Here is a 27,568-nt window from a genome sequence, read left to right as displayed (position 1 = left end):
TGCGCGCATGCACACACATACACGCACTGATTTCCCTCCCTCCACCTCCTAGCCTCTGTATTTGGGGTGCACCAGCTCCCCTGGTCCCAGATCCTCCCGTCTCTGGAACATCCTCCTCTGTCAGGGTTACTCTAGCAGGGCTTAAGGTATTTAACTAGGTTGGCCCTGACTTTTTTTTTTTTTCTTTTTTTTTTGGGGGGGTCAACCCTGGCGATGCTCAGGGCTTAACTCCTTGCTCTGCACTTAGGAATTACTCCTGGCGGTGCTTGGGGACCATATGAGATGCGGGGGGTTGAACCCAGGTCGACTGCATGCAAGACAGGCACCCTACCCACTATCACTCCAGCCCGGACCCTGACGTTTTTTTTAACAATTAAAAGATGTTTTGGTTTGTTCAGAAAATGTAGGCACCACTTCCCACAAGACTCAGCCAGCTGGCCAAGGGGTCAGTGCTTAAGGCATGGGCCCCACAGGCCACCACACACAGCAGGGAGGTGACCATGCAGTGCTGGGGATCAAATTCAGAGCCTCCTGCAAGGCATCTGCCGCAGCCCCTTGCACTCGCTCCCGGCCCCTAACGTCATGGGTTCATTCCTATCAGTGCTCAGGAGCCACCAGGGCTGTACCTAATGCTCTTCCATGGCCATGTGGTACTGGGGATTGACCCAGGTCCTTGCATTGCAGGGTATGTGTTCTGCCACTGGAGCCCGCCTCTGGCCCAGACCCACTTTCTGTGTGTGTGTTTGTGTGTGTGCGTGCGTGCGTGCGTGCGTGCATGTGTTTGGGCCAAATCCAGAAGTGCTCAGGGGCAACTTCTGGATCTGTGCCTGGAGATTATGAGGTGCCAGGGTCTAAACCCAGGTCTTCTCCTGCATACAAAACCTGTACTCCAGTTCTTTGAGGCGTCCCAAGCCCAGCTCTGTTCTCTATTTATTTATTTTGGCTGGGGCCCACATGCTCACGGATGGACTGTGCCAAGCAGTTTTTGGTTTTGGTTTTGTTTTGTGGCCACACCCAGTGCTGCTTCAGACTGACTCCTGGCTCTCTGCTCAGGGATCATTCCTGGTGGGGTTTCGGGGAAGCATTGGGGGTGCTGGAGATCGAACCTGAGTCAACCGTATGCAAGGCAAATGCCCTACCCACTGAACTAAACCTCTCTGGCCTTAGTCACCCAATCACTGCTAACGTGGCCCCTCTCCCCAAAGAAACTTCACATACATTTAATAATTCATTTATTTTCAAGGTTTCCCCTCTGCCGCTCTGCAGATGTAGTGGCTCTGACTGGGGTCACGGGGCGTGCCTGCCCATAGCGCCAGCACAGTTGGTCGCAGTGCTCCAGCGGGGGCAGGGGCGGTTGGGGGGGTGGGGGTGTCGCATGTCAGGCTGTGATGCTAATGGGGTCGCACGGCTGCAGTCGCCAGGCCTGCAGGCACGTTCACTGGGGGTCATGTGCTCTAATTGGTGTTTGCGGGGGTTTGCTGGCGGGGCTCACGCCTGGCTCAGTCTGCCTAGAAATTGCGCTCAGCTGTCGGAATCACGGGCTGCCGAGCTGCCAGATTCCCCCTCGGCACCTGTAGGAGCTCCAGGGATTCAACCCAGGGCCTGGCGCTGTCACCCCAGAGCCGCCTTCTAGTCCCCTCACACTCGACGTGCGTTCAAAGAAAACTTTGAGTAGAGAAACTTGAGCGGGTCCTAATTGCCCGTCTCGAGGGCTTTCTGTTGGCCGGGCACTGGAGCAAAAACGTCCAGTGAGTATTTTTACTTTCCTAACAAAATTTGCACTCCACTTAAGAAAGCCCCAGGGCCCGGAGAGATGAGATTAGTGATGCAAGGTCAGAGCGCGAGCCGGTGGCAGGGCATTGCACCCAGCCAGTTGGGCCGCAGAATTGCTTCCGCTGTTCACACCTGTGACAGTGCATGGACGTCTGTACGAAGGGAACGTGAGCACTGAGCATGTCGCAGGGGCTCCCCTCCTCCCTGCCCAGGAGGGTGAGCGCCAGACTCCTTGGCGTGGGCATCAGCGCCCTGGGAGCCGTCCACTGCTGCCCCTTCCTGCATCTGCCCGAGACGCGCCATGCGCTTTGCCAACTCGGCCTTTGCTCCTGGCCCGGCAGACAGAATGGCGGCTCCTTCCTCCGACGCTGCCAGCCCCGCTGAGCGCTTGCTCCGCGCTCCCATTCGTGCTTCCTCGGGCTTTCTGAGGCCGCCTTCACTGCTGGCCTCTCCGCTCCTGGCCCCGCTCTTTGATCAATCCTTCTATTTCCAGCTGGGCACCTGGCTCAAGGTCCACGGGTCTTACTATTATTAGATATCGATTGTTGCCGGGACCTTTGCAAAGCGTTTGTATCGTCAGCGTTTGCGATGTCCCAGGAAGAAGGCTGACAGCTCCCAGATGTCATCCTTTGATGCCCTAACAAGCCGGCGGGGGTCGGGGGGAGGTGATGGTCAGTGTTGCCCTTTCTCAGCTGAGGACACTGACGCAGAGACGCTGCATAGCCCGGGCCCTCTGCCCGCCAAGCCCTCCGTCATCACCGCCCAGGGAACTCGCCTGGCAGCGAGCATCCCGTGAGGGGCAGCCCTGCTGGCCGCCATGGCCCCGGGGCACTGACCCTCCCTCTCCCCCCCGCCCTTCCTGCCGCGCCAGACTCCATCGGCAGCTACGAGGCCCAGATCTCTTCCCTGAAGCAGGAGCGGCAGCAGCAGCAGCAGGACTGTGAGGAGAAGGAGCGAGAGCTGAGCCGCCTGAAGCAGCTGCTGTCCCGGGCTCACCCCCTGGATTCCTTGGAGAAGCAGATGGAAAAGGTTGGGGTGGGCTCCCCCCCGCCCAGGTTTGGGAAGAGGTGGAGGTAGCCGGGGTGCCCGGGGGCAGAGAGATGGCGGGTGCCTCGGTGCTGCGGGCCAGAGCCCCACGCGGTGGCTGTGGGCAGAGCACTGGGCTCCCACATCCTGCCGGCGCCCAGCTCTGGCCTCGGCCGGCTCTGCCGCAGTGCGCTGACCTCATTGGTTTGCTTCCCGAATTCTGGGCAGGGGCTCGGGCCGTGGCGCGCTGGCAGAACACGTGCCTTGCTGGTAGAGGAGCCGGGTTCGAGCCCCAGCACCTGTAAACACCAATAGGCAAGAGCAAAGCCAAGGGAAGCCCCGGAGGGGAAGGGAGCTCCCTCCCGGGCTCCTTTCCTGGGCTCGGGCCCTGGGCTACACTGCTGGCCAGACTCAGTTTCCCCAGAGGTCTTTCCGCCTGCTCTAGCCCCCAGATGAGGAAGTGAGGCTCAGCGAGTTTCAGTAATTCTCCAGGTCATGCTCAAGAAAAAGAGCAGAGTTAGGATTTTTAAATGCAGCCCATCTGCTTCTAAAAGTTGTTCTTTTCTTTTATTTTTTTTAATTTATTTTTGGGGGGGGCACACAGGGGGTCTTCAAGCAGCGTGGTGAGGTCCCAGGGCCTTCCCAGTGCTACTGGGGGGCGATCATGTGGTGCTGGGGATCAAACCCAGGTCAGACACGTGCTGAACCCCAGGGCTCCCTCCCTGGCCCCCACAGCCCTGGGTCTCCGGCGCCCTCTGTTGTGAGTGTTGTGAACAGTGGCGGGACACCTGCCACCAAACCCTCCGTCACCTTCCCTGTCACAGCCGCCCTGTGGGCGCTCGTCTGATCTTAGTAGAGGAAGAAAGGTGAGGAAGGCGGATCATCGGAGAAAGGGAGGGTCTGGGCAGGCTGGCACCGCGCCCCGCGGGCCCCTCCCTGCCCTCACAGACTCTGCCCGGCCTGCAGTGTGGCAGGCACCGTGGCCAGGGCAGCAGCTCCTGTGCTGGCCGCTCCTGGCTTTCCACCATGCAAGCACCATAGAACCGTCCAGACTGGCTTACCTTGCCTGCCGCCTGCTCTCACAACTGTGGGAAGGTGGGCCGGACGCTGTCCAGTGCGAGAGGCACTTGCCTGGCACAAGGCCCACCTGGGTTTGGTCCCCGACACCCCATAGGGTCCCCCAAGCCCAGCCAGATCTCCTGTACGCAAAGCATATGCTCAGCTTAGTGAGCTCTCTGGGTCCGTGAGTTTGTTTGTTTTTTAAGCCCAGAGGTAAATACAAGTGTTTAAGAATTCAGCCTCTTCCTACAGAGGTCGTTTGTTGCCTCGTGGTCCCAGACGGAGAGCCAGTCGTCATATCCACATCCTGAGCAGTAGAGAAAGGTGCGGCCGCCTCCATTTTCAAGTGGTCCTGGAAGCTGCAGGTGGCCAGACCACTCACACCTTGTCATTTGGAACACCACCAGGTTTTGTGGCAGGGACGCTGAGAAATGGAGCCAGTGTTCTCGAATCTAGGTCAGAGGTTCCACTTACCTGGCTTACCACTCCCTTTTCAGGGAAAAAAAAAAAAAAGTATTCAAAGCGATGTCTCCAGTTGCACCTAAGGCTGCTCTGTCCTCCAGGGGGCAGTGTTGTCCACTCCGGGAACGGCTGATCTGGGGCATATGCTCTAAAATAGGCGAGGTTCTGGAAGGTCAAAGAAATAGCTCAGCATGGGCCGGAGCCTTAGTACAGCGGGCACTAGCCTTGTACGCAGTGACCTGGGTCCCGTCCTGGCCTCTCCTGTGGTCCCCTGAGCCCCGCCAGGAGGGATCCCTGAGCACTGCCAAAAGAAAGAGGAAAAAAAAAAAACCTCAAGAGGAAAAAATTAATTAAAAAAATAAAAGCCAGGTGCTGGAGCGATAGCACAGCGGGTAGGGTGTTTGTTTTGCACGCGGCCGACCTGGGTTCGATTCCCACCATCCCATATGGTCTCCTGAGCACCACCAGGTGCAGAGCCAGGAGTAACCCCTGTGCATTGACAAGCAAAAAAATAAAATAATAAAAAATAAAAGCTCAACAGGCTGAGTGCATCAGGCAGGAGGTCTGGGTGTGATCCCTGGCACCTCAGGGTCCCTGAGCACTGCCGGGAGTGACCCCCAGCACGAGGCCAAGAGTAGCCCTCAGCAGCATCAGACGTGGCCCCAAAACACAACGAAACAGACCATGAGCGCCTGGACGCGGCTTCGTGACGGAGTGCAGACTGCACTTCTCAGAGGCCCTGGGTTCGATCCCTAGCACGAAGGACCGGGGGAACGGGCGGGGGAGGTTCTCTGGGGAGAGCAAGCGGGCGCCGGGAAGGTGCTGGGACCTGGCTTCCCCGGGAGGAGGCGCGCGGGGACCCAAGGCCGCCTGCCCCCCACTGCCCGCAGGCCCACGAGGACTCGGAGAAGCTGCGGGAGATCGTGCTGCCCATGGAGCAGGAGATCGCGGAGCTGAAGGGGAAGCTGCTGCGGGCCGAGGAGCTGATCCAGGAGATCCAGGTAACCGGGCGGCCGGGGGCGGGCGCCGGGAGGGGGACGGGGTGCCCCGGACCCTGGCCCCCCAGCCTCTCCCCTGCCCCGCTTTCCCTAGAGACGTCCCCGGCAGCCCGCCGCCCTGCACGGCGCCCCGGAGCTGCTGCCCCTGTCGCGGGACCCGTCTCCCCCGCTGGAGCCCCTGGAGGAGCTGAGTGGGGACGGGGGCCCGGCCGCCGAGGCCTTTGCCGGCAACTGCGACGACGGCGCCTCCATCTCCTCCTTCTCCCTGGGCGGCGCGGCCGGCAGCAGCGCCTCCCTGCCCCGACAGCGCCCGGGCCTGAGTCCCGAGCAGGAAGAGACGGCCTCACTGGTGTCCACGGGGACGCTGGTCCCCGAGGGCATCTACCTGCCCCCTCCCGGGTACCAGCTCGTGCCGGACCACCAGTGGGAGCAGCTGCAGGCCGAGGTAGGCGCACACCCTGGCGGCGTCTCACCTTCCCCCTCCCACCCTTCTTCCGGAGCACCCCACCTTCCAAGGCTTCCCGCCCCGCCCCCCCCCAGGCGGGAGCCAGCCCCAAACAGGCGTCTGGACACTGACCGTGAGGGACACAGGCTCCTGGATGGGGGGCAGGGGGCAAGACACGCCCCACAGATTGGGGTGGGGAGCAGCAGCGAGTAGGAAGGGGCCGGGACTGCTGGGGTGCGCTGGGCCCGGGGGAGGCAGGTTGCCTGCTGGGGGCTCGCACGGGAGACGGACCATCAGGGGACACCTGCTCTGCCCCAGGACCCTCGGGGTGAAAGATCTGCAAGGGCCTCCCAAGAGCTCCTGCTGGCTGGCTGGGAGTGCAGGAGTGGTGACAGGCTGGCGGGAGGGCGCTTGCCTTGCACCGGGCTCGCCTGGGTTCCCACCCCTGCATCGCATGTGGGGCCCAGAGTCCACGTGCAGGGCCCGGAGTAAACCTGGGACACGGCTAAGCGGGGCCCCAAAAGAAACTGAAAAACGAGTAAACTGGGGGCTGGAATGATAGCACAGCAGGTAGGGCGTTTGCCTTGCACGCGGCCGACCCGGATTCGATTCCCAGCATCCCATATGGTCCCCCGAGCACCGCCAGGAGTAATTCCTGAGTGCATGAGCCAGGAGTGACCCCTGTGCATAGCCGAGTGTGACCCATAAAAGCGAGAAAAAAACCAAAAACGAGTAAACTGGATGGGAGGAGGCCTGTGTGTTCGGAGCCCGCCCTGAGAGGGCTTGGCCCAGCGGCCGCGCTGAGACGGGCTCCGTGCAGGGCCGGCAGCTGCAGAAGGAGCTGGAGAGCCTCGGCCAGGAGCGGGACGAGCTGCAGGAGGGCCTGCGACGCAGCAACGAGGACTGTGCCAAGCAGGTGGGCGGCCGCCCTGGGGCGCTGCGCCCGAGCCAGGACCCACCTCACCCCGCGGCCCCTCCCCCCACAGATGCAGGCGCTCCTGGCCCAGGTCCAGAACTCAGAGCAGCTGCTGCGGACCCTGCAGGGCACCGTGAGCCAGGCCCAGGAGCGGGTCCAGCTGCAGATGGTGAGGCCCCGCTGGGCAGGGCCGGGGGCGGGGGTGGCGGGAGCTGGGTGAGGGGGGCACCTGGGAGGTGGCTGCCCCGTCGCCCCCTCAGGCATCCTCCTGGAGTTGGGTGGACGGCCAGTGGGCGTCTGGGGCAGCCGGCCCTGTGGTCAGAGCACGGGCGCTGGGCCCTGGCCGCCAGCTTGGACCCCGCAGCCTTGATATGAGGCCCTGGGGCCCAGCTTGTCGTCAGAGGCGGCTGGACTGCATGTTCCAGCAGCCTCCGAGCACTGAGCTAGGAGTAGCTCTTGAGCACTGCCAGTGTGGCCCCCAAACCCAAACGGGGCCCCTACTGCGGGTCTGCTCCTCTGCCCCACGGACTGCGGCTGTAGGAATGTCACGTTTGGTCCGAGAAACCCAACCTCTCTGTAGTGTCCCAGTTATTAAAGTTGGTCACCAGGGCTTGGCCGTGGCTGGGAGGTAGAGCATTGACCCTGCCTCTGTGTGGTCCTGGGTTCGATCTCCAGCTCCACCAAAACTTAAAAAATCGATACAGGCCGGAGTGATAGTACAGTGGGGAGGGCGTTTGCCTTGCGCACGGGATTCGATCCTTGTCATCCCATACGGTCACCTAAGCACCATGAGTGATTCCTGAGCACAGAGCCAGATGTAACCTCTGAGTGTCGCCTGGTGTGATCCAACAAAATAATAAATAAATAAATAGGGGCCGGAGCAATACTACATCAGGTAGGGCATTTGCCTTGCATGCGGCCGACCTGGGCTTGATCCCTGGCATCCCATATGGTCTCCCCAGCACCGCCAGGAGTAATTCCTGAGTGCAGAGCCAGGAGTAATCCCTGAGCATCGCCGGGTGTGACCCAAAAAGAAAAAAAAAATATTGAAACAGATAAAACAAGGGCGGGCGAGGAGACAGAGGGTGGGAGGTCAAGCTTAGCTGCCTGCAGCTGACTCCGGACTCCTGTCCCTGGCACCACGCAAGGGCCCAGCACTGCCAGGGGCGAGGTGGGGGGGGAGGGTCCTGAACATTACCAGGTGTGGCTCAAAACTCCAAAATTACTTAAGATTTTTAAACCTTAAGCTGGCAAGTATAAGGGCAAGCCAGATGGACTCGTGAAGCCACTGGTATCTGCTGCAGCTGCCCGTGTGGCCCCTAGGGAGTGTGAGAGGGGCTGCCCGTGTGGGATCCTGTCTGGAGGCCCCTGTCCAGTAGCCTCAGGGGGCTGGGGGCAGGGCTCGGCTGCCCGGGCGTCACCCCAGGGCCCTCACAGCCACCCCGTTGCCCACCCCAGGCAGAGCTGGCCACGTCCCACAAGTGCCTGAGCCAAGAGGTGAAGCGACTGACTGAGGAGAACCAGGGGCTCCGGGCTGAGCAGCCGCCACCCCTCGGCCCTCCCCGGCTGGAGCAGGACGAAGGCCCCGAGACCACCCTGCCCAGCACAGTGCAGGTAAGCGGGGAGCGCCTGGCGCTGGCCTCTCGGGGGCAGGCCCAGGCTGCTGAAGGTCACCTTGGTCAGCCCATCGGACTTTTCTGAGACACTTTGTTTTCCATGTCTGAGAAGCGGCCCCGACCCTTTCTCGGCCCTGGCATGAGACGCCAATGAGCGAAGGAAGTGTTGGTTCCTTGTGTGTTGTTTTGCTTTTGTTTGGGGCTTGGGGCCACACCTGGAAGTGCTCAGGGTCACTCCTGGTGGGCTTCGTGGCCCCTCCGGGATGCTGGGGGGTCAAACTGAGGTTCAGCCGTGGGCAAGGCAAGTGCACCTCCCTTTTGTTATTTTCGTTTGGGGGCCACACCTGACAATGCTCAGGGGTCACCTCTGGCTCTGCACTCAGGAATCACTCCTGGTGGTGCTTAGGGAGCCGTGTAGGGTGCTGGCAGTCAAGCCCGGGTGGGCCACATGCCAGGCAAGCGCCTGCCCACTGCACTATCTCTGCTTTGGTACCGGCGAGCAAGCCCAGGCCTTCAAATGTGCAAGGCATTGAGTTCTGCCACGGAGCTACTCAACCCTGCTACCTTTGCTTTGCAGGGGCCACCCCCCGTGGTACTCAGGGGGCTGAGTGGTGCTGGGTTTGGGACTCAAAACCGCGTGTGCCCCCTGAGCTGGCCCCAGACCCCGGCTTGAGCTGGCGTGACATGTCACTGTCACTGTCATCCCATTGTTCATCGATTTACTCAAGTGGGCACCAGTAACATCTCCATTGTGAGACTTATTACTGTTTTTGGCATATTGAATACGCCACGGGGAGCTTGCCACGCTCTGCCGTGTGGGCGCGATACTCTCGGTAGCTTGCTGGGCTCTCCGAGAGGGACAGAGGAATCGAACACAGGTTGGCTGCATGAGAGGCGAATGCCCTACCGCTGTGCTATCGCTCCAGCCTGGCATGACTTGAAGCCTACCAGATCATCCTCATTCTAGCGCTGGTGTGAGAGGCATTCCGCACTCCCCAGGGCTGTGTGCACGCCCCGTCACACTCTCCACCCCGACCCTGCCCGCCTTGGTCCTGGCCCAGCTCTGCGTCAGCCCCAGGGCTGCGGTCTGGGCTGGATTCTGGCTCTGGCCCCTCCCCGGAGGTGGAGGCCCGGTGGGGTCCCGGCTCCTCCGCCCACCCGGCCTTCTTGCAGGAGCTGCAGCAGCTGGTCCGCCGGACCTGGCAGGAGGTGCGGGCCCAGCGGCAGGCGGCCGAGCACGAGGCCGAGCGCCTGCGCATCGAAATCGTGACCCTGCGGGATGCCCTGAACGAGGAGACGGCGGCCAGAGCCAGCCTGGAGGGGCAGCTGCGGGGCCAGCGGGAGGAGACAGGTGAGGGGAGAGGGGCCGGCCGGGGCGCCGGGGCGCGGGGGCCCTGCGCAGCTCCCTGACCTCTCTCTCTCCTTCCTCCCCACAGAGGTGCTGGAGGGTGAGTTCCGCGGCACAGCACGGCACGGGGACACTGCAGGGCAGTGGGGCGGCTGGGGGCAGCGGGGGCGGGCCTGCCTCTCGCCCTGCTGACCCCCACCCCCACCCCCAGCCTCCCTGTGCAGCCTGAGGACGGAGATGGAGCGCGTCCAGGAGCAGAGCAAGGTGAGGCCACACTGGGCCGGCCCCGGCGGGGAACCTCGTGCAGAGGCCAGACGCTGATAGCCCCCCGCCTCTGTGTCCCCCCCCCCCGCCAGGCCAGGCAGCAGGAAGCACGCCCTGAAGAGGTCAGAGTGGGGGCCGGGCGGGAGGGACGGCCGCAGCCCGACGCCCCCTACTCTGCTCCCATTTCCCGCCCCGCGCCCGGCCCCAGCCCCCCCTTCCTGTCCCCCCAGGCCCAGCTGGCAGACCAGCTCGCGGAGCAGAGGGCCAAGGTGCTGCGGCTGCAGGCCGAGCTGGAGACCAGCGAGCAGGTGCAGAGGGACTTCGTGCGCCTGTCGCAGGCCCTGCAGGTACCACGGGGACAGGCCGTGTGTCCGGGGTTCACGGCGCATGCCTTGGAGCCGGGGCCCCAGGCGCCCTTCTCGCTGGGCACTTCCACCCATGGGCCCTCGTTTTCCTCTTCTGATCGTTTTGGCTTTGGGTGCTCAGGGCTGACTCCTGGCTCTGCGCTCAGGAATCGCTCCTGGTGGGCTCGGGGGACCAGATGGGGGCCAGGGATCAAACCTAGGTCAGCCGCGAGCAAGGCAGGCGCCCTCCCTGGTGGACTATGGTTCTGGACCCCCCCCAAGACCTCCTTTCTTTTGCTTTGGGTGTTTGGGACATGCACTCCTGGCAGTGCTCAGGAGACAGATGAGGTGCCAGGGGTTGATCCCGAGTTGACCAAGTGCAGGGCAAATGCCCTCACCCGCTATATTCTCGCTCCGGCCCCAACAGAAGGGCTTGTGGTGTCGGCCTCCGCCCTGGCCCCGGGTCCCTTGCCTCGTCCTCTCTTAGGACCTGGTTCTGCCCTTCGTCTTGGGTTTTGGTTTTCGGGAGGTGGGTGGCCACAGCTGGTGCCTCCGGTGCTCTGGCCACTCCACTGAGGGCTGGGCACGAGCCTCTGGCACTGGCCCTGAGCCCTTTGCTTCCGTGCCGGCCCCCAGGTGCGCCTGGAGCGCATCCGCCAGGCAGAGACCCTGGAGCAAGTACAGAGCATCATGGACGAGGCACCTCTGCGCGATGTCAGGGACATCAAGGACCCCTGAGGGCAGGGCGACAGCCCACCCAGCCTGGGGGTGACTGTTCTTCTCCACTCCAGCACTGGGAGACGCGGCCTTGGGGGTTCAGGCCTCAGCCTGGAGTCTGCCCCTTCCTGGGGCCGGGGGATGAGGTGACCAGGCCGCAGCCGCCGTGTCCCACTGGGCCTCCTCCCCGGACGGCCGAGCCTTCTGCTTCCCAGGTGAAGGGTGAAGGTGACACCTGGGCAAGGGTCCCTAGCCCCTCCCAGCACCAGAGGTGCCGGCTCAGCCTCCGGCCACCTGCTGCCAGCCCCTCAGCCCCTCGGACGCAGCGTGTGGGGCCGGGCGGGCTGCTGCTTACTGGACCGCGCGACACTAAGGCTTGTCCCCACACGTGCACAGAGGCGAGGCCAGACTTTCCTGTCATTTATTTTCAATAAATAAGCATCTCAGCTCAACAGTCGCCTGTGCCTGCAAGCCCCACGGGGTTGGGGGCAGGGAGAGGGTTCTAAGAGGCCAGGGAGGGGTGCGCTAGGGAGGGCGGGGCGGGGAGGGGTGTATAAACAGAAGAACGTCGGGAGTGGAGGGATGGGATCTGGGCCACAGTCTGGCTGAAGGGCAGAAGGACTGCTCACTTCCTCCTCTCGTCTTCTGGATCTGCAAGGAGGAGGCGGGTGAGGCGGGCGCCAGCGCAGAGGGCAGGCAGTGTGCCCGCTGCTGTGTCCTGCAGCCCCCCATACTCACCTGGCGCCCAGCCCCCCAGCCCCCCGCGGCGACCCAGCCCCGGCAGACAGCGCGGCGCAGCGCGGCGCACCCAGAGGAGCCAGCGGCGGGGGCAGTGCCAGCCCGGAGGGAGGCAGCACCACCCCGGGCAAGCGCAGACGGCAGCCGCGAGCGCAGGTGACCCCGGGCGCGGGGACAGGGCGGGCAGGCGCAGCAGCAGGGGCGCGGGGCGCAGGGCGCAGGGGGCGGGGCGTGGGGGGCGGGGCGCGATACCTGTGACTCGGTGAAAGGTGGAGGAGGGGGAAACAGTTACCCTGTGCCAGAGAGGACAGAGAGAGCCGTTACCCAGGACAGGCCCGGCCCGTGCGCCCGGGCTAGGCTGGGGAGGCTGCCGGGGGCCAGAAGGGCGCCCCCACCTGCAAAAAATGGGGCAGGCGCCTTCGCAGCGCAGGGACGGGGCTGTCCCGGGCTGGGGTGGGGGCGCGGCTTACCCTCCAGATAGTTCCGGGCAATGAACTTGAGGAGTTCGTCCAGCCCGATGACCGGCAAGGAGATCTTGAGGACCATGATCCACTGGTTTATGTCCAGGGCCCGGAGCTTGAAGATCATCTGGGAGGGGCGGGCGGGGCGGTGAGGCCCCGGCTGGCTCTGTCCACACCTGTCCCCACCGCGCCCAGGCTCCCAGGGGGCCCCCCAGCTGGACGGAGACTCACGGGCAGAGGGTCGACGTAGAGGATGAGGAAGTGGAGGGACATGGAGAGGCAGATGGAGCCCAGCAGCCAGATGTTCACCCAGGGCGGCATCCGCATGAGGGACTGGTTCTCCGACAGGCTGCGGGTGGGGGGCGGGCGGCAGGGCCTCAGCTCGAGAACGGGTTGGGGGGGCATGTGGAGGTCGTGCGTCTGTGTGTGCGGGTGTATGTGAGCATGTCGAGGTGTAGATGTGCATCTGCAGTCACGTAGGGCCAGGTATACATGTACATGCATGAGGAGGTGTTCGTGGAAGTAGGCAACCGCACATGGGTAAGTACATGTGTATGTTATGTGGGACACATGTATATATATGTAGGTCACATAGGAGTACACACAGGTACATGTGTAGGTGTGTATTGTATATATAGTGTTCCATGTGCAGGTGTATGTGAACATGTGCACACATGCTATATTTATACAGGTATACAGGTATATATGTGCGCACTATGTGTACATGTGTTGGTATATTGTGTGCATGACCTTGCACATGTCTGTGTAGATACGCATGTGTTGCATACACTTGTGTACATGTGTGCATTGTGGGTGTACATGTAGCACATGTGTGTGCATGTGTGTGTGATGTGGGCATGTGGACATGTGTGTGCGTGGACACATGTGTGGGGGCATGCAGACCCACCTGTTGAGAGCATTGCACATCTCAATGGTGACCAGCACAGACAAGGCCATCGTCATGGGCTCGGGGGCCTCAAAGATCTCACAGTCCAGACCCTCGAATTCGGGGTTTTCCTCGTTGCACTGCATGAAGTGAGTCTGCGGGGAAGGGAGAGGAAGTGGGGTCCCGAGCAGCCCCCTGCGCTGTCCTGCCGCCCTTTTCCCACTGCTCCGTGCTCCCTACCAGCTGGTTGTAGGAGACGTGTGGCCCGTCCTCTGCATACAAGAACCACCAGGCGGCTGCCCCGACCGTGGCTGCCCCCACGTAGCCTGGGGACACAAGTGGGAGCTGGGATCAGGAGCGGGAGGAGCTGGGGGGACCCACCGGGCAAGAGGCCTGGGGGTGGCTGCCCGGAGGAGCCCGTGTGCCAGGGCGGGCGGCAGGCCCGGGGCTGGAGGGGTCGCCAGGCCCCCTCTGCTCACCCCCAATGGCCATGTAGCGGAAGAAGAGCCAGCCACTGATGAGGGGCTCCTTGGGGCTCCGGGGGGGCCGGTCCATGATGTCCAGGTCCGGGGGGTTGAAGCCCAGGGCTGTGGCCGGGAGCCCGTCGGTCACCAGGTTCACCCACAGCAGCTGCACCGGGATCAGGGCCTCGGGCAGCCCCAGGGCGGCCGTCAGGAAGATGCTGTGGGAAGGAGGTGGTCACAGGCCGCAGGTCTGCTGGCCCGTGTCCCACGCGTGTGCCCCCTCCCTCCCGCCCCGCCCCCTGCGCCCTGCACCCCGGCCTCTCCGGTCACATGTGCCACACTCCAGCCCTCCCGCCCCGCCCCCTGCGCCCTGCGCCCTGCGCCCTGCACCCTGCACCCCGGCCCGCTGCTCACCACACCACCTCGCCCACGTTGGAGGAGATGAGGTAGCGGATGAACTGCTTCATGTTGTTGTAGATGGCGCGGCCCTCCTCCACGGCCGCCACGATGGTGGAGAAGTTGTCGTCCGCCAGCACCATCTCTGAGGCCGTCTTGGCCACGGCGGTGCCCGAGCCCATGGCGATGCCGATCTCGGCCTTCTTCAGGGCGGGGGCATCGTTGACGCCGTCACCGGTCTGGGTGGGGGTGGGGAGGATCAGTGCAGGGCCCGGGCCCCTCTCGGGTTGGCCCCGGGTGCAAGCCCCGGAGGGCTCCTGACGACTGCAGGGGAGGGGCAGGAAGAAGGCGCCCCTACCATGGCCGTGATCTCGTCAAAGGACTGCAGGAACTCCACAATCTTGGACTTGTGCGAGGGCTCCACGCGGGCGAAGCAGCAGGCGCGGCGGCAGGCGTCCCGCTGCTCCCCCAGGGGCAGGTCGTCAAACTCGCGGCCCGTGTAGGCGCGGTCTGTCACCTCCTCATTCTCGCCGAAGATGCCGATGCGCCGGCAGATGGCGATGGCCGTGCCCTTGTTGTCCCCGGTGATCATGATCACCCGGATGCCAGCGTCGCGGCACAGCTGGATGGAGCCGGTGACCTCTTTGCGGGGCGGGTCCAGCATGCCCACCACGCCCACGAAGGTCAGGTCCGTCTGCAGGGGCAGGGGCAGGCGGGCAACAGGTCACAGAGTCGGTAGGTACCTCGGGGCTCTGAAGCAGGGGCTGGGGGAGGGGAGCTGGCACTGAAAGCTCTGTAGGCCTGGAGGGCTTCAGGGAGGGGACAGGGGTCTGACACCGTCTGAGGGGCAGAGGGTGGCTTCCAGAACTCCAGCAGAAGTTAGGGAGCCGTTGTCTGCTCTCACGGGCCACTCGCTCTACAACTGAGCAAATCCCCATTACCTATGGGGCGACTCCCCTGGGACACAGGGGACATGGGTCCATGCGGGGTGACTCTCTCTGGGAGCCAGGGGACATGGGTCCATCGGGGTGACTCTCTGGAAGCCAGGGGACATGGGTCCATGCAGGGTGACTCCCTCTGGGAGCCAGGGGGTCCATGCGGAGTGACTCCCTCTGGGAGCCAGGGGACATGGGTCCATGCAGGGTGACTCCCTCTGGGACACAGGGGACATGGGTCCATTGGGGTGACTCTCTAGGAGCCAGGGGACATGGGTCCATGCGGGGTGACTCCCTCTGGGACACAGGGGACATGGGTCCATGCGGGGTGGCCCTGTCTGGGGACCCCGAGTCCTGGTCACTCTCAGGAGCAGTCACTACATTGCCCCCTGCACTGACCCACCACGGCCCAAGTGAGTCCAGAGAGCTGGACGGCGGCCCCTCAGCTGAGCCTGTCCCTCCAGGGTCCAGCCCTGGCGACCGTGACGTGCCAGGTAGCACCGGGCCGCGTCCTGAGGCCTTGGTCGCCCACCTCGTACTCCATGAAGCGGGCAGAGTCATCCAGAATCAGCTCCTCGCGCTTCGGGGGGGTGTCGCGGGTGGCCAGGGCCAGGCAGCGCAGGGTGTCGCGGCCGGTCCCCCACTCCTTGATCACAGACATGATCTTCTCCTTGGCGGGGCCCGTCATGGGCACGCGGGTGGTGCCGACTCTCACGTAGTTGCAGCGGTCAATGACCCCCTCGGGGGCACCCTAGGAAGCAGAGGTGCCGTCAGAGCACGGCAGCGGCAGGGGGAGGCGGCGTGGGGACAGGGGGCGCCGCTTTCTGACCTTGACAAACATCTTGTTGCCCACGACGGTGCGGGAGGACTTGGCGGGGGAGCAGTACACAGACATGGATTTGCGGTCCCGGGAGAACTCCAGGGTGAATTCCTTCTTCATTAGCTGGCGGATCACCTGGGGGCACGCGAGGGCAGCGTCTCAGACCCTCCCCATCCAACAGAGTCCCCGAGCTCAGAGCAGCCCAGTGCAAGGCAGGAACAGCCCGGCCTGGCCCCACAGTCGTGGCCACTGCTGCCTCGGCCTCCCCGGGTCCCGCGTGCCAGAGGGCTGGGGAGGTCCTCAGGGGGCAGAGCGCAGGGTTTGAACACACGCCGCGTAGAGCCCTGCTGGGAGCGGCCCCCCAGCACTGAGGAGTGACCCCTTTCAAGCATCTCCGGATGTGGCCTAAGACCCCCTAAAAACAACTCATTCCCATAAAGCAGGGGTGAAGCTTCTTCCTCTCCACTAGGGGGCGCCGAGGCTCGCTCTCTCTCCTCGGCAGGTCTGCGCTCCTGGCCCCTTCCTCCCCACTCACGTTCCCTGAATAAAACTGGCTCACGGCACAGAAACAAAGCGGAGTAGGACCAGGATGGCCAGGAGTGGAGGAAACTGTTCTCCCGTCCGAATCCCCAAATGCTCCACGATTGGGCGATGGCAGCTGAGCCCAGACAGGCGCCCGGGAGGGACCATGAAGGGTTCATCCTTGTCTTCATTTACATAGAACTGGCCTCAGCCTGCCCAGACCCAGAAGCCTTCTGCTACTGTCCTACGGCCCCCGTCCCCAGTAGTAAGTTTTTAAGGTAAATCCTCATTGACAGGTATCTAGATTGTTTTCTCTCTTTTTTTTTTTTTTTGATTGTTGTTTTCTTTTGTTTTTATTTTTTGAGCCACACCCCTTGGTGCTCAAGGTTTACTCCTGGCTCTGCACTCCGGGATCTCTCCTGGCTGTTCCCAGAGTTGGAGCATGCAAGGCCAGCGTCTTACCTACTGTGCGCTCTCTCCAGGCCCTCCTTATTTTTATTATATTAAAAACAAGCAATGAGGATCTTGAAAATACATTTTTAAAGCAAGAATGAGAGTGGTGGGAGAACATCGTCTCCCAAAGGGAGTCAATACGGACATGCAATGAACAGTAGGAGCGAGTGAAAAAAATCACAGTGCGAGTAAGAGAATTGGTCCTGGACCGGAACTATGGTACAGCAGGAGGACTTTTGCCTTGCATGTGACCGACCCAGGCTCAATCCCTGGCATCCCTTGTCATCCCCTGAGAACTTCCAGGAGTAATTCTAGAGTACAGAGTCAGGAGTGATCTCTGAGCACTGCTGGGTGTGACCCAAAAATATTGAGAGAGAGAGAGAGAGAGAGAGAGAGAGAGAGAGAGAGAGAGAGAGAGAGAGAGAGAGAGAGAGAATCGGTCCTGTTAATCTGGAATCAGAGGAATAAACAAGAGTCCTATTTCCCAAATTCTACTTTGTTTTGGTTCTTAGATCACATTCTGGCTCTGTGCTCAGAGATTATTCCAGGCGGGGCTCAGGGCACCATATGCAGTGCTGGACATCAAACCAGGGTTGACCGGGTGCAAGAAAAGTGCCTTACCAGCTAAACTCTCTCTCTGAACCCCTATTTCCCAAATTCTAAGTCAGGCCTGAGACCAGACATAAGCAAGTTTCTGCAAGAGACAGAAGGGTAACCGTGGCGACCAGACTGCCCCAGGACAGGCCTCTGAGGTGGCTGCACTCGGCCCGGGACAGGAAAGAGGAAGTAATGTCGATTCATCAAGGAGGTGGCAGCCGGGATGCCCAAAGGAGAGCAGCATCCTGCGCAAACCAGTCTGGCCGAGAACACAACGGGCCAGCACACACACATCACGTGTGCAAGGCCCGGGGTTCGATCCCCAGCATCGCCAGACCCAGACAGACAGGGAAGCTATAGGGAGACCTCAGAGCCGTGCAGGGTCCGGGGAGGGAGCCCCCGACTCACTGAGTTGCACGCGTTGGCTCGCTCCACCTTGGACAGGTTCCTCACTTCCGTGTTGAAGACGTTCATCTTTTCCACCAGGGTGGTGAGGGCCGTCTCCGTGGCCTCGCCCACCTTCTCATAGACCCCCTTGGCCTGAGAAGCAGAGGAAGAGGGGCACATGGGTGCTGGACACCTCAGCCCTTGTTTCCACCCCTTTCAATCTGGAAGAGTATTTTTTTTTAGGGGGAGGGGTTGGGGTCGCTCCCAGTTGGGCTCAAGGGCGACCGCTGGCTTGGTGTTGGGGGCCTTGCGGAGCTGGGGGTCAAACCCAGGTCTCCCCTAGGAGTGAGTCTGCAGCCCCCCAGCTGAGAATGGGAAGGGGTCACCCAGCTAAGGATGTGGAAGACAGCCCCCCCCTCCTCCCCGGGACCCCTTCTCTGTGGCCCATGGAGAGGCCCGGACGGCGGCTGGTAGCTTCCCCACGGCAGGTGGCTGGGTTACCTCATTGAAGTCCAGGGAAGAGTCATTGCAGAGGGCACAGATGGTGGCCAGCTCCACCAGCCCATCGTACTGCCCTGCCCGGACTGGCTTATCATTCTTCATGCTGGCAGCGAGCAGGGAGAGGGTGTGGGGAGAGACAGGTAGAGAAGAATAGGGGTGAGATGCAGAGAGCCTGGGGAGAGCAGCAAGGCCCTGGGGGTGGGGGCGGGAAGCAGAGGAGAAAGGAAGATAAAACCAGAGGGGGCCCCGGGCCTGGGTGGGCACGAGGGGCCGCGGGCACTTACACCTCTCCCTCGGGAGCATAGGTCGAGCCGGTGATGGAAAACTCGTTCAGGACGCAGGAGTCGCCTTCCACCTTGTCAATGATGAACATCTGGGGGGCCGAGGGGGCAGCTGTCTGTCTGGGGCCACCGGCAGTGTCCCCTCCGCCCGGCCCCGGCCCCGGCCCCAGCCTCCTCCTCGCACCCTTCATTTCCCCCCCAGCTCTTCCTCGTCCTTGTTCCCCACGCTGGGTGTGATGGGTCCTGAGGAATGGGGGCCTGGGACGGGGCTCACGGTGAGTGGGGCACAGGCCTGCATGGGGGAGGCCCTGGGTTTGACCCCCCCCACGTTGCAAAAAGTAGAAATAAAATAGAGGGGGGCCGGAGCGACAGGACAGCTTGTTGGGTATTGGTCTTGCACACTGCTGACCGGGTTCGGTCCCTGGCACTCCATATGGTCCCCTGAGTACAGAGCCAGGAGTAACACCTGAGCATTGCCTTCCCCCAAAAAAGATAAAATTGGGCCGGAGTGATAGCACAGTGGGTAGGGCGTTTGCCTTGCATGCGGCCGACCCAGGTTCGATTCCCAGCATCCCGTATGGTCCCCTGAGCACCACCAGGAGTAATTCCTGAGTGCAGAGCCAGGAGTAACCCCTGAGCATCGTTAGGTGTGACCCAAAAAAGCAAAAAAAGAAAAATATATATAAAATGAAGGGAAGTGGTTCTCTGCATGAGACCCGTCAGTAACACGATTGTAAACCACAGTGCCTAGAATGAATGAAAGTGGAAGATGGGGCATTAGGATGAGGTTTGCAGAAGAAGGAATGACAGTCTGCCCTTAAAGCATTCTTAGGTATGGGATAGGCATCTGACCATTTAACGTTTGCGCATTAATTTACTGAAAATGTATTAAGGAATGACCTTGTGCCAAATTCTTGGAATAAAATCGAGGTTAATTCAGGCAATATTTGGGCCAACATGGTACAAAAGTGATCACACAAAAAGTGTGACTCACTGTGCAACTTCCTAAACTAATAAACATGTATCGAGTCTGCTGTTTCTCATGTTAAGCAATTTTTCTACTTTCAATAAAACTTTATATGGATCTCCATCTTAAAAAGAACACACACAGTTACAGAAGGAGAAGAGTGTGTGCCAAAGAGGCAGGCAGGGATGGGAGGGGCACTGGGAACACTGGTGGAAGGAGGGGTGTTGGAACATCTAAGCCCGGAACCAAATCATGAATCACTTTGTAACTTTGTGGTTCATACTGATTCAATTAAAAAAAAAAATAGAGGGGCTGGAGAGATAGCACAGCGGGTAGGGCGTTTGCCTTGCATGCGGCCGACCCGGGTTCAAATCCCAGCATCCCATAGGGTCCCCTGAGCACGGCCAGGGGTAATTCCTGAGTGCAGAGCCAGGGGTAACCCCTGTGCATCGCCAGGTGTGACCCAAAAAGCAAAAAAAAAAAAAAAAAAAATAGAGGCCGGAGAGATAGTACAGCGGGTAGGGTGTCTGCCTTGCACATGGCCGACCCAGGTTCAATCCCCGGCATCCTATCTGTTCCCCATCATTGCCAGGAGTGATTCGTGACTTCAGAGGCAGGAGTCAGCCCTGAGTATTGTCAGGGGAAACCCCCAAACAAAAGTAAAACAATAAATAAATTAATTAATAACAAACAAAGCAGTGGATGGGTTCATTTTTCTTTTTTTTTTCTTCTTGGGTCACACCTGGCAATGCACAGGTGTTACTCCTGGCTCTGCACTCAGGAATTACTCCTGGTGGTGCTCAGGGGACCATATGGGATGCTGGGAATTGAACCTGGGTCGGCCGCATGCAAGGCAAACGCCCTCCCCGCTGTGCTATTGCTCCAGCCCCAGGTTCATTTTTCAATGCTGGGGATCGAACCCAGGTCAGATAAGTGCAGGGCAAGTGCTCTACCTGCTGTACAATTGCTCTGGCCCCAAACTGTATTTTATTCAAATATTTGGGGTATTTTGGGGGATAGGATTATTTGAGTCACACCTGATAGCACTGTGGGGTTGGGCCCAGTGGTGTCAGAGAACCATGGGGGGCTGAGGTTGCCGTATGCACTCAGGCTGCTGATATAACTCTCCTCCTCATCACGTTTTTTTTTTCTTTCTTTTTTGCTTTTTGGGTCACACTCAGCGATGCTCAGGGGTTACTCCTGGCTTTGCACTCAGGAATTACTCCTGACGGTGCTTAGGGGACCATGTGGGATACTGGGAATTGTCGGCCGCATGCAAGGCAAACGCCCTACCTGCTGTGCCTTTGCTCCAGCCCCCTCAGCACGTTTTTAAAGCAGTATCCTATACACTTTATTTAAAATACTAGGCTGGGAGGGCAGGAGAGAGCGCCACAATGGTTAGGGCGCTGGCCTTGCATGGGCTTGATCTCTGGCACCCCAAATGGTCCCTCAAGCCCTGCCAGGAGTGATCTCTGAGCACAGAGTCAGAACTAACTCCTGAGCACCTCCGGGCTTGGCTCCAAACCCCAAAACTAAAAAACTAATAAATAAAATCCTTTGCTGTGCCCAGAGGGCTAGTACAGCAGGTACGACACTTGCCTTACAAACTGCCAACCTGGGCTTGATCCCAGCACCCTATATGGTCCCCTGGGCCTGCCAGGAGTGATGCCTGAGCACAGAGCCAGGAGTAAGCCCGGAACACCGCCAGGTGTGGCCCAAAAACCAAAAAAGTAAAACTAAAACTAAAATGCTGTGGCTGAACAACGGTCCCAAGAGCCAACAAGTGCCCTGGGCACAGAGACGAGGAACCTGGGCTCAGAACCGCTGTGGGGGTGAACGTGGTGGGCGCCATCCTAGGGGACACTAGGTGTGTGCTCACACGAGGGTTTACGACTCATCTCCGTGACTTAGTCACTGAGCAGTGGCTGTGCCACTGGGCACTGCCCACCAGGGGCACTGCCACGGGCAGCCCTCTCGTAACTGGAAGGATGGCACCCTCTCTGCCCTCTGGGCATTGCCCGGGCCCAATGGGGTGCTCCCGGGAAGGGGTCACTCCCTCTGCGGGGCCCCCCTCACCTTGCACACAGACATCTGGTTGGTGGTGAGGGTGCCCGTCTTGTCGGAGCAGATGACAGAGGTGCAGCCCAGAGTCTCGACGGAGGGCAGGCTCCTGACGATGGCGTTCTTCTTCGCCATCCGGCGGGTACCCAGGGCCAGGCAGGTGGTGATGACGGCAGGAAGGCCTGTGTGGACACAGAGGGCGGAGTGAGCGAGGCTGGATCACGGCCTCCTCGCGCAACACATTGTCGCCTCCCTCGGAACCTTCTGGGGCCGACGAGCCGAGGCGAGGCAGAGGGGAGGGCCTACCTTCCGGGATGGCGGCCACGGCCAGGGCCACGGCAATCTTAAAGTAATAGATGGCGCCTCGGAACCAGGAGCCCCCGTGCACAGGGTCGTTGAAGTGGCCGATGTTGATGAGCCAGACGGCCACGCAGATGAGGGAGATGACCTTGGACAGCTGCTCCCCGAACTCGTCCAGCTTCTGCTGCAGAGGGGTCTTGTCCTGCTCCGTGGCCGCCATCTGGTCGCGGATCTTGCCGATCTCGGTGCTCACGCCCGTGGTGGCCACGATGCCCAAGGCCTTGCCGGCTGCGATGTTGGTGCCCTGGACAGGGCAGAGGAGGCAAGGAAATGCATGGAGTGCCCCCCCACACACACACACCCCAGGTGCTGGCCACACCCCACCCATGGCCCTGAGTGCCCCGAGCAGTGGCCTGCGCGTCCCCGGCTGGCCCTGCGGCTCACCGAGAAAAGCATGTTCTTCTTGTCCTGGTTGACGGCGCGGGGGTCCGGGACGGGGTCTGTGTGCTTGATGACAGAGACAGACTCGCCTGTGCAGAGGGGACCCGGCACCTTAGTGACGTCATTGCTCTGCTTCCCAGCCCCAAGCCCCTCCCTGCAGAAGTCCAGGCTCTGGAAGAAGCCGCCGGAAGCTTCTGCTTCCAGGGGGTCCCACGTGCTGAGGGGAGAAAGCCCTAGCAGCGCCCCGGGCCCACCTGGACCCGCCGCCTCGGCTGGGCCCAGAACAGGCGCTGCTGGGGTCAGAGACGGGCCCTGACCGCTGACCGCTGTCAAACACGGCCGGGAGGCCCCACCCTGGGACTCCATCCTCACTGGCCGGACCTGGGGGCTCAGCCAGCCAGACCCTCACTTTGTTCTAGAATTTCCAATTCCTTGGGGCCGGAGTGATAGTACAGCAGGTAAGGCGCTTGCCTTGCACATGGCCAGCCCGGGTTCAATCCCCGGCATCCCATAGGGTCCCCCAAGCACTGCCAGGAGTGATTCCTGAGTGCAGAACCAGGAGTGACCCCTGAGCATCGCTGGGTGTGGCCCAGAAAGAAAAATAAATAGAATTTCCAATTCCTCACTAGGGACGTTGGAGGAGATCTGGTGGTTCTCCATATGGTTGGAGGAGATATGGGGGGGCCTAGACAGCATGACCTCGGGGAAGGGCTGGGGTGACACGGAGAACCGGTATTAACCGCGCACCTCTCCTGGGACCCCCGGAGTTCCAGGCTCGTGAGTCCTGCGGGGCTGGCCCTGTCCCCCACCCCAGCTCCTGGACAGGGGCTCCGCCCCCGAATCTGCCCCGCGCCTCCCCCTGCACCCCCCCCCGCGACACACCTGTCAGGATGGACTGGTCCACGCGGAGGGTGGTCGACTTGATGGACAGGATCCGGATGTCAGCGGGGACTTTGTCCCCCACTGTGGAGAGAGCGGAGCAGAGTGACTCCGGCTGACAGGCGGGCCGAGTCCTCCTGCCTCGGGTGGCGGGCGGTGGCCCCCAGGGCATCGCCCTCTTCAGCCAGTCCTACTTGGCTCGGGTTCTTCTGGATTCGGAGCCGTACCCGGCTCTGCGCTTGGGGGTCACTCTTGGTGCACTTGGGGCGGGGGGACCATTTGGGGCGCTGAGGGTGGAACCTGGGTCAGCCACACGCAAGGCAGACGCCGTCCCGCTGTGCTGGCACTTGGCCTGCCAGCTGGGTGCTGACCTTGGTTGGGTGCTTCTCTGCCCCCGGAGCGCAGCACCCATGAAGGGGCCAGCAGCCAGCATCCCCCTCCACGGGCTGGCTGAGGGGCCGAGGCTGCGGCTGGGCATGGAGTGGCACGGAGAACACGGGGAAGGGGGACCGGCTACCGTGGAGGAGGGGGCGGCCGGGGAAGGCCCAGCGGGCAGCAGGAGTCAGTGGCCAGAGGGGCAGAGGCTTGAGAGAGCGAGAGCGGAGTGTGAGAAGTGGCCTGGAGGGACAGGGACAGAGGTCACGAGTGCAAGTCGGAAACCTGCCACGCCTGGACCCCTGCAGCTGAGGGGAGTAGAGGTCACTGGGGTCAGCGGGTAGCTGGGCAGCTGAGGAGGGGGACGCACAGCCCCCGGCCGGGGGAGCGGGAGAGGCACTGCCGAGAGGGGGAGCGCGGGGGCTCGGGGAGGACCTGTGGGGTCAGAGGCCCAGGGGGAGGCCGAGCCCGTGGCCAGGGCCTGGGGACAGGCTTCTGGGAAGCAGGAGTCTGGGGCGCCCGGCCCCCTGGCTAGAGACACTCCTGGCCTCAGCGAGGCGGGTCTCCAGCCAGCCCTCCCTGCCTGTCCCCTGCCTGCAGGGTGGTGACTCGGGCGTCTGCAGGAGGGAACTGAGCCTAGAGAGGCTGGCTCCCCCGTGCCAGGGCCGGAGACGTGGGAAGGCCTGCGCAGGGCAAATATAAAACCGCTGAAGGGGGCAGAATCCCAGTCATCTTAGCCGCCCGCCGGCATTAGGTGTCCCGGGAGGCGGGGCCCTCCTTGGACCCCCCCCTCCCGCCGGTCCCGTGCTCTCGGCTCCTGCCTGAGTTTCCCTTACATGGCCGGGGGCGCCAGCCTTCGGCTCCCCTCCTCCCCTCCCCCCCTCACTCTTTCCCCTTTGAGGCCCCAAGGGCACGGGGAGGTCAAGACTTAAAGTTGACCAAGCTGGGGGGGGCGGGGGGAGCGCGGTGGCCTGGAGCGGGTGGGGACGGGGTCATTGGCAGGGACTGCCGTCCACCTGTCACAAGTGCGGCCGAGAGGAGGGGTGCAGGGGGTCCGCCCGGGGCCTCGGGGACAGGACTGGCTGTTCCTGCTGACGCTCGGCCCAGGAGCGGGTGCCAGGGCCGAGGTGCCCTGAGGTGACCCCCGAGGAGTCTGGGAAGGAGAAGCCACAGCAGCTCCCTCCTGGGTGCCAGGTTGCCGTCCCCCCTAGACACACGTCCCCGGCCCCCAGCCCGCCACTCACCAGCCACCTCCACGATGTCCCCAGGGACAATGTCCCGTGCCTTGATCCTCTGCACGGACTTGCGGTCAGCCCGGTACACCTTCCCCATCTCGGGCTCATACTCCTTCAGCGCCTCGATGGCGTTCTCTGCGTTCCGCTCCTGGTGGGAAAGGAAGGAGCAGGACGGGGCTTACTGGGGGGGGCTGCAGAGATGGAGGAGCCAGTATCCTGGGAGAAACGGGGTCAGCACGGGGCGGGGCGGGGGGCTCGGCCTCCTGCTACAGGGGAAAAGACAAATTCCTGCTAAGAGGGCTATGGCGTCTCGGGGACGCAGAGCACGTGCAAGATCTGGGGCTGGAACTCAGCACCCCCACATGGCCCTGGCCCTACACTCCACAGGAAGGAAGAGGGAGGTGTGCGCCGTGGGCATGGTCACTCTGGCTGGGAACAGGTAAGGGCATGGGGAGAGGAGGCCGGAAGCCAGGCCCAGAGGGCGGAAGAGCAGAGCCGGCGGCCGCAGGTGGGGCACGCTCCCCCGCACCCCCACTCGCAGCCGCAGGGTGACTAGGGGGGAAACTGAGTCTCTAGGGAGGAGAGAACTTGCCTGAGGCACAGAGCCATGGGGGACAGTGGGGACACCGGCCCCCTCCTCTCTCCCTCGCTCTGTCCCTCTCCCAAGTGGCCATGGGGCAGGAGAAGGCAGGTCCCGGGCCAGGGAGAGACGCGAGTGACCGCGGGCAGTGGCTCTCGCGAGGGCTTACCTGCCAAACCCCGACGATGGCGTTGGCGATGAGGATCAGCAGGATGACAAAGGGCTCCACGAAGGCCGTGATGGTCTCTTCACCTTCCTCAAACCAGGCCAGCACCTGGGGGGGGAGGGGAGGACAGCAGGTGAGCCCCAGGGACCCGGGAAGGAGCAGAGGCAACCGCGCACCTGGGGCGCTGCCCGCCTGGCCGTGTGGTGGGCCCCCACATTCTGCCGGCACAGCCCCTGCTGCACCCTCGGGGGAAGGGGCTCAGCTGGAAGAGCTGTCAGGGTGCCCTGCCCGGCCACTCAGAGAGTAAAGGGAGCTCGGGTGCCTGGCCTGCGGCCCCCAGGGCCACACCCACCCCACAGCAGCCATGCTGGAAACCCCACGGTCTCTGCAGGCAGTGGGCCCCCCATGCCCTCCCCGCCCCCCCAGCTCAGGCTCCAGTTTCAAGAGGGCGCGGTGAGAGTGGGGGGGATAGGGTTACTCGGCCTCTTGTCCACACCCCACCCAGCTGTCGCCACTGCCGGGCAACAGCCGCAGGCAAATGTCAAGGAGCAAACTGGGGAGGCTGTGGGGGGGCACGCGGGGTGGGTGTGTGGGTGGGTGGGGAGGGTCCTGCCAGCTATGCCCGGGACTGCGGTCCCCTCTCAGGACAGCAAGGCCGTCTCTTATCTTCTTGCAGACTACGAGGGGAACGAAACCCACCCATAGCAGAGTGGACACTGGCCTGCATGCTGACGGCCGCCCCCCAGGACAGGCCTTCAAGAGGGGTGCGAGGTGCGGCAGTCCTGGGGCTGGGAGCCTGGGCTGGGCCAGATGAGAGGGGAAGGTCCTCCAGGCGGGTGAAGTGGGGGTCCCAGGAGGCCCAGCCCTTACTAGGGGAGTGCGTTGGATGGGGGGTGGAGTTGTCCCCGCAGGGCTCTGGGCCCACCTGCACCCACCCGCAGCTCTTTCCCGCCTCTCGGAGGAGTGTTTGCCTCAGCCAATCAGCGCCTGGGGGCGGGGCAGCGGCGCGGGGCTGCTCGGGGATTGGCGGAGCGCGCCGCCCCTCCCCGCCGCCCCCGGCAGCCCTCGAAGCGCTCGCAGTTGCGGGGGTGGCTCAACTTCTGTGTTTTGGCTGAGGACACCCTGAAAGCTTAAAATAAAACCTGCCTGCAGGGTGTGGAGGAGGACGGAGCCGCGCGCCCTCCCTCCCTCCGCTCTGCTCCCTGGAATAGGGACCCCCCGGTTAGGGACTCGGGGATCCCCCGCACCCGCCGCCAGCTGCCCCTCGCGCTTACAAAGGAGATGCAGGCGGCCAGGAGAAGGATGCGCACCAGCAGGTCCTCGAACTGCTCCACCACCAGCTCCCACAGGGACTTGCCTGCGGGGAGAGGCAGCGGGGGGGGAGGTCCAGAAGGGCTTCCCCGGGCCGCGCGCCCCCAGTCCCTGGCCCCTGGCCCCGGGGGACAGGGATGCCATGGGCGGAGGGTCCAGCCCCTGGAGTCCACGCACAGGCTCCCCTGGGGCTGCAGGCGGGTGTGTTAGGGAAACCCTGGGGGCGTCTGGCCCAGCCCCCCCCCAACTCTTGGGAGCGTGTAGGGACTCGGGAACTTACCTTCCTCCGCGGGCAGCTCTGTGCAGGGGAGAAGAAGGAAAGAACATGTTTATTGGGGGTCTCTCCAGCCTCCCCACCCCGCGAGGGCCTGAAAGGGCATGTGAGGGTCACGAAGGTCATCCCGGAAACACCCCCATCGCTGGGTTCCAGGGGCCCGGGTCTCTCAGGAGTCTCCCCACCTCAGTCCTGGGGTGCAGGTGCTGCTCCAGGCCCCCCTCCCCCCGCGCCTGGGGGGGGACCTGTGGGGACCAGGAGGCCCTTGAGCCTCTGCCCTCAGACACACTCACCATTGGGGCCGTATTTCTCCAGATGCCGCTTGACCTGGTCCGCGGTGAGGCCTGTGGTCTCGCTCACCCCAAAATAGGCCAGGCATTCCTCTGTGGACTTGGAGTGTGCCGCCTCCATCGTGCTCCCTTCCTGGGGGCCCGGTGGGGGTGCGTTCCTTCTGGGGGCGCTCGCTCGTGGGGGGCCTTCCTCAGTGTCCCCACCTGCCTGTTTGGGCGCTTCTGGTGTCCTCTCCTACCCCCCCCAAAGTTGTCCTTCCTCCCACGGGACTCTGACCCC

The 27,568-nt window shown here is 62.4% G+C and overlaps 2 protein-coding genes across 4 annotated transcripts in view; one reads left to right on the top strand and one right to left on the bottom strand.

Moving 5' to 3' along the window:
* RABEP2 (rabaptin, RAB GTPase binding effector protein 2) overlaps window positions 1–11,385 on the top strand; it is a 13,116-nt gene extending 1,731 nt beyond the window's left edge. Inside the window, exons 3-14 of one of the 2 annotated variants that reach the window (XM_055136254.1) lie at window positions 2,645–2,802; window positions 5,211–5,321; window positions 5,413–5,763; window positions 6,584–6,679; window positions 6,750–6,848; window positions 8,138–8,293; window positions 9,469–9,646; window positions 9,732–9,743; window positions 9,855–9,907; window positions 10,000–10,029; window positions 10,138–10,254; window positions 10,888–11,383. In XM_055136254.1, the coding sequence (XP_054992229.1) occupies window positions 2,645–2,802; window positions 5,211–5,321; window positions 5,413–5,763; window positions 6,584–6,679; window positions 6,750–6,848; window positions 8,138–8,293; window positions 9,469–9,646; window positions 9,732–9,743; window positions 9,855–9,907; window positions 10,000–10,029; window positions 10,138–10,254; window positions 10,888–10,989 (1,463 nt within the window). In that variant the 3' untranslated portion in view covers window positions 10,990–11,383. Of the gene's footprint in view, window positions 1–2,644; window positions 2,803–5,210; window positions 5,322–5,412; window positions 5,764–6,583; window positions 6,680–6,749; window positions 6,849–8,137; window positions 8,294–9,468; window positions 9,647–9,731; window positions 9,744–9,854; window positions 9,908–9,999; window positions 10,030–10,137; window positions 10,255–10,887 lie in introns of both variants that reach the window. The other variant, XM_004615936.2, reaches the window with a different exon arrangement.
* ATP2A1 (ATPase sarcoplasmic/endoplasmic reticulum Ca2+ transporting 1) lies at window positions 11,376–27,568 on the bottom strand. Of its 2 annotated transcripts, XM_004615835.2 has the most exons (23): window positions 27,292–27,568; window positions 27,005–27,022; window positions 26,688–26,770; window positions 25,417–25,521; window positions 24,677–24,815; window positions 23,061–23,141; window positions 22,182–22,267; window positions 21,744–22,041; window positions 21,453–21,619; window positions 18,413–18,501; window positions 18,129–18,231; window positions 17,649–17,780; window positions 15,678–15,803; window positions 15,381–15,599; window positions 14,272–14,607; window positions 13,932–14,152; window positions 13,533–13,735; window positions 13,294–13,379; window positions 13,075–13,208; window positions 12,399–12,516; window positions 12,177–12,294; window positions 11,959–11,999; window positions 11,376–11,619 (listed from the first exon to the last, which is right to left on the bottom strand). In XM_004615835.2, exons 1-22 carry the CDS (start codon window positions 27,407–27,409, stop codon window positions 11,995–11,997), a joined length of 2,985 nt encoding a protein of 994 aa, XP_004615892.1. In that variant the 5' UTR covers window positions 27,410–27,568; the 3' UTR covers window positions 11,376–11,619; window positions 11,959–11,994. The 2 variants fall into 2 exon arrangements, with proteins under 2 accessions (XP_004615892.1, XP_004615891.1); XM_004615834.2 differs by lacking the exon at window positions 11,959–11,999.

Source organism: Sorex araneus, chromosome 4 (genome assembly GCF_027595985.1).
Source record: "Sorex araneus isolate mSorAra2 chromosome 4, mSorAra2.pri, whole genome shotgun sequence".
Taxonomy (NCBI): domain Eukaryota; kingdom Metazoa; phylum Chordata; class Mammalia; order Eulipotyphla; family Soricidae; genus Sorex; species Sorex araneus.
The sequence above is the reverse complement of the archived record's forward strand: the minus strand, read 5'-3'. Positions and strand labels throughout refer to the sequence as shown.

What these genes read in the sequence shown, in the direction of transcription:
- ATP2A1 (XM_004615834.2), bottom strand. Translation starts at nt 27,409, where the DNA reads ATGGAGGCGGCACACTCCAAGTCCACAGAGGAATGCCTGGCCTATTTT. An exon ending in GGACATCGTGGAGGTGGCTG is followed by an intron (nt 23,142 to 24,676) that starts GTGAGTGGCGGG and finishes CTCTCTCCACAG; the next exon opens with TGGGGGACAAAGTCCCCGCT. An exon ending in AGAAGAACATGCTTTTCTCG is followed by an intron (nt 22,042 to 22,181) that starts GTGAGCCGCAGG and finishes TGCCCTGTCCAG; the next exon opens with GGCACCAACATCGCAGCCGG.